This window comes from Syngnathoides biaculeatus, chromosome 14 (genome assembly GCF_019802595.1).
Source record: "Syngnathoides biaculeatus isolate LvHL_M chromosome 14, ASM1980259v1, whole genome shotgun sequence".
Taxonomy (NCBI): Eukaryota; Metazoa; Chordata; class Actinopteri; order Syngnathiformes; family Syngnathidae; genus Syngnathoides; species Syngnathoides biaculeatus.
The window spans coordinates 13,124,588-13,133,522 of record NC_084653.1 but is presented as its reverse complement, the minus strand read 5'-3'; the positions used below and the strand labels follow the sequence as shown (position 1 = coordinate 13,133,522).

Below are 8,935 nucleotides of genomic sequence, written 5' to 3'. Positions count from 1 at the left end.
TTTCTCGCAATGTTTCAATGTACAATGCCACCAAAATTGTGCTGGGAAATTCAATGACTTGATATGTTAAATATTCTGACATAGCATTTGTATTCACGGTATAGGCACGAGACCCCATTTCGGGGCTGTTTATGTGCAAACACTAACTTTCTATGTGGTAAAAGACAAGTATGCTGACATCATTTTACTATAAGCTACTTTGGGCTAGCAAGTGGTGCAAAAACAATTTCTGTACAGATAAAAAAAACAAAACAAAACATGCTTTTTGTCTACAAATGATAGTATCATGTACAGTAGGTGCACTCCTGTGACCTAAGTAATAATGCACATTGTATAAAGAGGAGTTTTACAGTATCCTGGATACTGTAAACTGCAGTGCAATTGTCCATAACCCCTGAGTCACATTTCAGAGAAGACAGGCATACAACCAAGGATACAGAAACAGTTCTCATACCTCAGTGTAAATGCTGTTGTACACTAATACGTGCACAAATACTTGGGTGGGGCCAAACACGGGCAACTTTTGACCCACTAGTTCTGGTTTAGTGTCATCCAAATAAATCTGAACCAAAATGAACCACTTAGTCTTTTTTTTTTTTCTGTCTTTGTGACTCGTAGTACAGCATGCAATGGTTGGGTTCTTGTATTATAGTATATGCTAAATATGTGACGAGAGAAAGTGTTTTGAACCCTGGATTTCATTTGTTTGTCATGTAAACCACATATTGTTAAGGTCAGATCTCGCTTTGCCACTAAAAAGTGAGAATTTAGTGGGAAATGGTACACAAAAATGAAACTGTTGAGTTTGAATAGGGTCATTGTAGAAACTCAAGGGTTGTTTAAACCTGTCAAGGAATAGACTCTTTGAAAAAATAACATCTTAAATCTCTTATTGCTGATCCACCAGATATAAAAAGTCTACACTTTCTTGTTTAAATGCCAGGTTTTTGTGGAATAAAAGAGACATAGCATATCATTTTGAAACCTTTTCCACCATTGTGAAAATGGACATTTAAAAAATCTATTCAAGAGGGAATGTAAAAATAAACAACTTAATAATGCGGTTGCAAAAGTGTTTACATCCTCATGATGTGGCTGTGTTCCGATTTTTTTGTTTATTCATTTATTTTTTAGGGGATAGCACTAACTTCTATTTAGAATGGTTCAAAATTAACTTCCACCTTGTCCAAAAACAATAATTTTGTCCATATAATGAGTCTGAATGTGACTGGTTAATTCTCAATATCTCTGTTACAAAGATATATTTTTTTAACCAATTACAGTGCTTTTGTGTGTGTGTGTGTGTGTGTGTGTGTACAAAATCCAACTAAATTCTCATTTGAACAGTTTAGAGTGAATTCAGGTGAATATGAACTTTTTTTTTTTAAATCACATTTCAATCCTACCCTATGAGCTTTTCCTTTTATCAAGCTTGGGCCAATATGGTGAAATCGCAGGCATATTTCTAATATTTATATATGTCCAGGCATACAGTACTGCATGTGTGAATTTTTGCATACAATAGAATGGCTACTGGTGGTCTACAATGGCCTTGATGGTGGTTTGCATTATCCCAGTGCATTTATACTGGAAATATACGTAGAGGACTGTAGTACTGCTTTAGTACTGCAAAGAACAGTATTCTGTCCAAATGCATGAAAAGAAACACATTAAATATACTACCAAGCAACTGCAAATCAAGAATATATATGTTTCTTGCAGCATGCTGATAAAAGGAGAAGAATATGTAATTTCAGCATAACAACCCAGAGGTTAAAACATAAATGCTGAAAGGTTTACGGCCTTGGCAGCTCTGGGTCTGAGACAGGTCTTTGGAGTCCAGTGGCATTGAGGTTGCAGTCTGAAAGGGGCGATGAGGAGGAGGCTGTTGGAATCAGGAGCAACGTTGACTGTTGATCCCTACTAATCTCTTGCTGCTGCTGCTGCTGCTGTTGTTGTTGTGTTTCTGTTTGTCTTTGTAAAAGCAATGTTGAAAGGTTCTCCTCGACCGGCACCATCAGGCTGGCCAAGCTCGGCACAGCAGAGTCCTGAAAGGCCTTCTTGACTTTGTGGTTAGGGCCCTGGGTAGGAGAATGTATATGTTATATACCATAGGTTAACAATGGATCCAAGATGGGTAGTATTTTTTTCTTTTTGTCCCTGAAAAACTATGCTCAGAAGTATCACAGATATCATACAATTTGGTACTGTTTCTAATTAAACCCATTTTCAGATTTTCTGGTAAAATGGCTTTCACATAACCTTCCTGTTATGTTGCAGGTCAAATTATAAATGGGTCAATTTGAAGACATAACACAAAGTGTAAGTAATACTGTACAATAGTAATAATAATAATAAAAATCACTTAAAGTCCCTGCAGACAAAAAAATAATTTCTTCTAAATTTGACAGTGAAATTTGTTGACATCTTTGCCAAATTTTAATGATTGAAAAAATCACCACGAATATAAAATGGTCCTTCTTTCTGCTGTAATGTGCTGAATTCGCATCCTACTCAACTGGAAACTCAAATATCACTACTAGTCCTCGAAAAATTGATGCTTTTTCATCTAAGAATCTTTCTTATGCCTACACACATTTGAGGCATGAAAATATAGCTGCTTAAAGCCTCCGGTGGCTAGACTATCCCCCCCAGGTCGTCGCTTGACTTTTGGCATTAATGATTGAGCTCTAAAGCGGCTGTGCCATCTTGAGGCCCTGATCCACAGGGTGGCTGACACGTCTAACATTTTTTTTCCCCGTCGCTCTTCCGCCTTCTCGCCACGAAGTACGCGCCTTTGCAGTCGACAACCAAGTATGCCAAAGTAGCTACATCAGCTCGAAGCCCTTGTCCACACGCTGGCTCTCAAGGTGGACTTTTCCTCCCTCCTTGCTTCATTCTTCATCCTATGTGTGCACTCGTGTTCGACAATGAGGCGCTCTAAAGTACCCAAACCACCCAAATCAGGCGGACTCCAAAGCATGTCACGTGGGAGTGTTTGAAATTAGGAAAGCTGAAATGATGAAAAACCAAGGGGACTTGCACATGACACCATTTAAGCGAGCTTGCAGTGTGGGCCCACATGGTCGGCTAATTTGGGGCACTTCTCAAAGCAGGAGAAGTTTCTTTTTTTTTTTTTCTGCGTCACAGTCCATTTTCACGTAAAAACATTTTCACACACCATATTCTGTACCGCAGGACTGAGACACCTGCATGCCCCTTGTAGCCCATCACGACAATACCTCGTTGTCAGCACCAAATCTGTTCATGAAGTGATTGTATTCAGATTGTTAGTTCACTCAAAAGAGTGTTCGTTTGACCGCCGAGCTCTTTTTCCCACTGCACTCCCCCACAAAAAAGAAATATGTGTGCTCCCTGAAATTGCACCAATAAAATCAAATTTGGTCTTTATTTGACATTTTCCGTGCAGATGTGCACCACTTATGTGCACCTTTGTACACAAAGACGGACAAAGCTTAAGTTTTGGATATTGCTCTGATTTCAGACTATTTTCAAAGGTGGTACTTCCAGGCTTTAGGGTAGAAACTAGCACATTTGTTTGACATTTGTTTGTTTGAATTTTTTGCAAGGGCAAGGCTGGCGGAGAGTAGGTGTACCCTGGCCGTGCCCTAGAAGATTTGTTTGGTGGGAGAAGGGTCGCCCAAACCTCTGCCTTCCAAGGCTATGTCTAACTTTTGGTGTAGGTTGTCTTAATGTGATTTTGGTGAATTTTGATCTGGGCACATGCAGGTAGATAGACACGTAAGCTTCTCAGATGTGTGGTGGATGACTCATTTATTTCAACATGAGGCATCCAACACTCTTGGTCCTGGCCTGCATGCAGCTCTGGCTGTCGCTGGTGGATAAATTTGAGTTGCGGGCAGTTTTTCACCATCTCATTCTGTATTTGGTAAGTGTATCCGGTAATGTTCATTGCTCCAGTCACGTATGGATCCCTGAGGCCAATGATTATTGCGATATTGGGATGTCTGATAACTGATGAACTGGGCAATTAATTTAAATACATGATTAAAAGGCGGGGCAGTGGTTGACTTGTTTGAGCCTCACAGTTCCGAGGAGTGGGGTTCATGTTCTCCCCATGCCTATGTTGGTTTTCTCTGGGCACTCTGGTGTCCTCCCAAAAACATGCATGGTGGGTTAATTAAAGACTCTAAATTCCCCTTAGAGATGATTGTGAGTGCAAATGGTTGTTTATTTCTATGTGCCCTGTGATTGGCTGGCAACGATTTCAGAGTGTACTCTGCCTCCTGCCCAAAGAGAGCTGGGATAGGCTCCAGCACTCCTGCAACCCTTGTGAGGATAAGCGGCACAAATAATGGATGGACGGATATATAAATAATTAAATACATAAGATACCATATTTGTTTGTCCCCTTCAAGGCTACAACATAAAGATGCGAATTAAGAATATTTGACTATTCAACATTATTTTGTCCTTTATTATTGGTTAAATTTTTCAACAGACGGAAAAAAAATTGTATAAATAGGCAGATTTTTATTGCAGATTTGTACGTAATTTTTTTTTTAATGTTGCGATATGTGTAAAAAATAAATCTGCAAAAAAGGGTTCAAATTGGCTGTTTAAATGGGCCGGTCAATTAATTAATTTTTAGGCGCCCTAAAAGAGACCTGCCATTGCAAGACTAATGCACCATTTTTAAAGGAAATAAAAGAAGCCACCTTGTTTGGACAAGACTGGAGTCAACTGCGGTGACACTCACACCAAAGCTGTCCAATTTTGAGATGTGTCAGTGGTACATGGGTCCTCAGGAAAAGCTTGTTGTCAAAAATAATTAGACATCAGAGCATGCTGATATCACTTTGGGACACTATTAGACTGTAAGACATTACATCATCATTAATATTTTGTTGAGCTTGTGTAAGTGATTGATTTGCACGAACTATTCCAAAGCAACAAGTATTGATTCCAAAGGTTATCTAACAGAGGTAGGAAGAATTGTGGAGTCAATCACATCACGGTAATCAAGGCAACCTTTGACTTTGATAGTCTTCGCTTACTTGACTCTGTGTATGGCTGAAAAAATGGCTCGCTGTCAACGCAGCAGGCTGAATTTTCACGGCAGATCCATGATAGTCGGGACTGGCGGTCACAGTGCTGTAAGCTGGAGGACCCAGCGTGGGCTGTCTCTGCAGCAGCTGCAGGATGGTTTGAATGTCGGACGTTAGCTGAGACTCCAACCTGAAAAACAGAACAGATGCTCACAACGGACCTCCGCCAAGGCTTTCAGGAAAACAGGCAAAAGCTGCAGCTAAGTAGATTTAGTTTGTAAAACAAAAAACAAACAAAAAAAAAAAAACTCCTTTGCTAGCTCCCACATTCCAAAAACATGCATGTTAGATACAACTGAACTGTACACTGTGAAATAGTGATTCTTTCATGTATCACAAAATGAAGCACATTGAGAATCCGTGCTCTTATTGTGTAATTTACCCAAGTGGACTTGTATAATCAGTGCGTGAACAGCTGCACTTTAGATTATTAGAAGGGGGTAACGTTTAATCCGGTTTCTCCATTTCTTCAATTCAGAAAAAGCAAAACCTGTGCACTAGTTAACAACTGTGTGCTACTAGCATTACTTGTAAGATTATAAAATTCTGCTAGTTAAGATTTAGTATTTCACCAGTGATACCAATAGCAGGCAGATATCAATTAGTGCAAAGTTTTGCCTCACTAGTAGGATGTAGTTGTCCTATTTGTATGCCAGAGTTGTTGTACTAGTGTGCAGCAATGTAATATACACTAGTGGAAGTCAGTAGTGCAAAAACATTACTAGTCTGTGACACAGTTGTTCTACTTGTGCGCTGAATTGTCTTACTCATGAGGACAAAGTGTGTACTAGTACGTAGACCATAAAGTGGATATAATGGATATCGAATAAATGTTCAAACTGCTTTCCATAGACTTTCAATAAAATATAGTTAGAACACTTCCATTATACAAAACAAAACAAAGTACGATCATCTTAAAGGTGATCACTGAGGCTCCTTTACTGACCACTAGATGGGTCTTTTGATCCATGCTAGTGGACTCTGGATTGTGTTATGGAAACAGTGAGCCAGTGAAGGATGGTGTTCTTACCAAGGGGTGTTAATTAGCTTATGTATGGGAAGTGTGAATCTCGTGTTTACTGCAGATAAGTCCACTATTGCCATGAATGTAACCATGACTACGTTTCATCACGACGCCTACAGCCAAAAACGACCCCTTTAATCACATAGTAATTTTCTGCAGTGATTGAAATAAGAAATCTTGTGTTTGTAGGTTGTGAACTTGGGATCAATACTGAATACAGCACATTATTATAAGTTCACTATTTTGTGTTGTCCACAAGCAACAAAAAGCTTATCGAGCCAGGTCCCAATAGGGGGGTGGGGAGTGAATTGAATGTATTGCAGGGAATTATTTGTGCGAAAATAAAATGAGCTAGACACAAGGTGCTGATGCTGGTGCCATTCCCCAGCCAAAAATACCACCTGCTGTTTATTTACAGTATCTGTCACTCTAGCTGTTTGCTGGCTGCAGTTAGGTTGTTAAAACTTTGCCTCTTCACAAAACAAAATCAAAAGTACATCTGCTCTGGATGATTGGTATGTCTCTTGTTAGTACAAATAAAGCTGAAGTATCAGATCTTGTGTTTTGGATATGTTATGGTTCCAATGCCCTAAATTCCACCTACAGTGTACACTGTACAGTATTTAGTCCAAAATCTCTTGCCAGGTAGATTTTCTTCCTCCACTTTCTATAGTCATCGGTGTGAAATGAGCTAAATCCTGGCTGGGATCTTGGTGTAAGCACAGCTTACTTTCATATGTGTAGGAGGTGATATTTTTTTCACTCTACTAATCATTACCTTTTGATTGCTTGGATCGGATTATAAATAAAAAATTCACAATTTTTAAAATAGTTTTACAAAACCCACTTATTTCAAACATATACTGTGCCAGCATTTATGACCATTTAATTATGCTTTGATGAACTCTTGTAGGCTATTGCACTGATGTGGGTAAAAATAAAACAATATTTACTTCACCAATGGTGTTCTCAAACATTTTACATCCCAAGATATATATATATATATAAATTAAATATAAAACCTATCCAAGTACCACCATCATAATCGACTACAGTGGACCTAATTGGTCATCAAAAACAAGATAAGTTTTAGTCCTAAAAAGTATATTAAATATTATTACATCCCAATGTAACATTACTGTCACGTCCCATCAGAAACGAGAGTAGGACCCAAATGCAGGAACTCGGAAGATGCAAGGTAGTTCAAGAAGAGACACGTTTACTGTATGCAGAGGTCGAGGATCGAGCAGGCAGTCCGGTGCAGCAGCGGTAGTTGTGACGTCGGGCGAAGAGAACAGATGAGCGGACAGGCAGGAGTCGGTACACGGGGAAACAATCAGCGCAGGCAGAAGTATCGAAGTAGTCAGGCTTACGGGGTTGGTCGGAGAACGGACGAAGGTCGGTACACAGGTTCAATCAGGGAAACGAGAGTGCTGGAACGGGGCATGAAGCTCAACGAACTGGCGGAGAACCAGTCGTCACAGGGTCCTATATATACGGGGGATGATCAGCCCGCATGAGGCACAGGTGTGTGCCTCCCAATTAGCACACCCGCACAGCTTGTGCTGGAGCGGCAGGATCATGACAGTACCCCCCCTCAAAGGCACGGCTCCCAGACGTGCCTAAACGAAAAAAAACACAATTAACACAGGCAGGGGTGGGTGGAAGAGGGTCCGGAGGAGGGCACGCCACCAAACACGAGGCGTCCGGGTGGACAGGTCAGGAGGACGACCCGGACGCCAAGCACCAGGGTCCCCACGGGGCGATTCGGGCGGACGACCTCTGTGAGGAACCAAACGGCGAGGCAGGAACCAGAACGTGGCAGGCAACTGCTCTGGATGAGAACCTCCCACGCCGTGGTTGCGAGACGACCAGGGACTGGTCGCCACCGAGGCTTGGAGCCATCTGGAGCGAATAGGATGATGGAGAGAAGGACCAGAGCAATGACCACCACCCTCCCGTAGTCTCTCCAGCTCCAGGGTGGCTCCACAGAACTCCCCAGCTCATCCTGGACAGCAACGTGAGAAGGCGGCGCCATCGCCGCCCCCTCCTGGTCAGCAATGTGAGAAGGCGGCGCCATCGCTGCCCCCTCCTGGTCAGCAGCATCACCAACTCCTCCTGGACGGGAGCGTGCGGCGGCTGAGGAACTGTCGCCACCTCCTGGACAGGAACGTGAGGGCGTGCCCGTCGCCGACAGAGCAGGAACGGGGAGCGACCGCGGGCCGGTCACCGACAGAGCAGGAGTGTAGAGCGTCCGCGGACCAGTCGCCACTGCCACTCCAGAGCACGGACGAGAAGCGGCTGTGGAGACGTCGCCACCTCCTGGACAGCAACGTGAGGCGGCGTCGGGTCGGTCCCCACTGCCACGTGAGCTTGCACTGCATCCGTTGAAACGGCAACGTGGGCGTGGCTCGGTGGCGAATCCGTTTCCAGGGCAACGTGAACCTGAGTAGGCGGAGAGTCAGTCGAAACTGACACGTGGGCGTGTCTCGGGAGCGGGTCAGTTCCGACTGCCGCGTGAGCTCTGCTCGGAACCGCCACCACTGCGACGTGCACTTGGCGAGGTGGAGAGTCTTCCCACTGTGGCGTGCACTTGACAAGGGGGCGGGTCGGTTTCCACGGCAACGTGAACCTGAGCAGGCGGAGAGTCAGTCGAAACTGACACGTGGGCGTGTCTCGGAAGCGGGTCAGTTCCAACTGCCACGTGAGCCTGCATCAGCAGCGAGTCCGTCGCCGTTGCGACGTCAGAGTAGCTCGGCTTGTTTGCCAATCCCTGCCGGACCTGGGCCGTGAGAGCCGCCAATTCCGCGCTCTGCCTCTC

The 8,935-nt window shown here is 43.2% G+C and overlaps 1 protein-coding gene across 1 annotated transcript in view; it reads right to left on the bottom strand.

Moving 5' to 3' along the window:
• Positions 1-1,796: 1,796 nt before the first annotated feature.
• LOC133512059 (potassium voltage-gated channel subfamily H member 7-like) overlaps positions 1,797-8,935 on the bottom strand; it is a 54,338-nt gene continuing 47,199 nt past the window's right edge. Inside the window, exons 16-17 of the mRNA XM_061841308.1 lie at positions 5,040-5,220; positions 1,797-2,081 (exon numbers count right to left, since the gene is read on the bottom strand). Of these exons, the coding sequence (XP_061697292.1) occupies positions 1,797-2,081; positions 5,040-5,220 (466 nt within the window). The remainder of the gene's footprint in view (positions 2,082-5,039; positions 5,221-8,935) is intronic.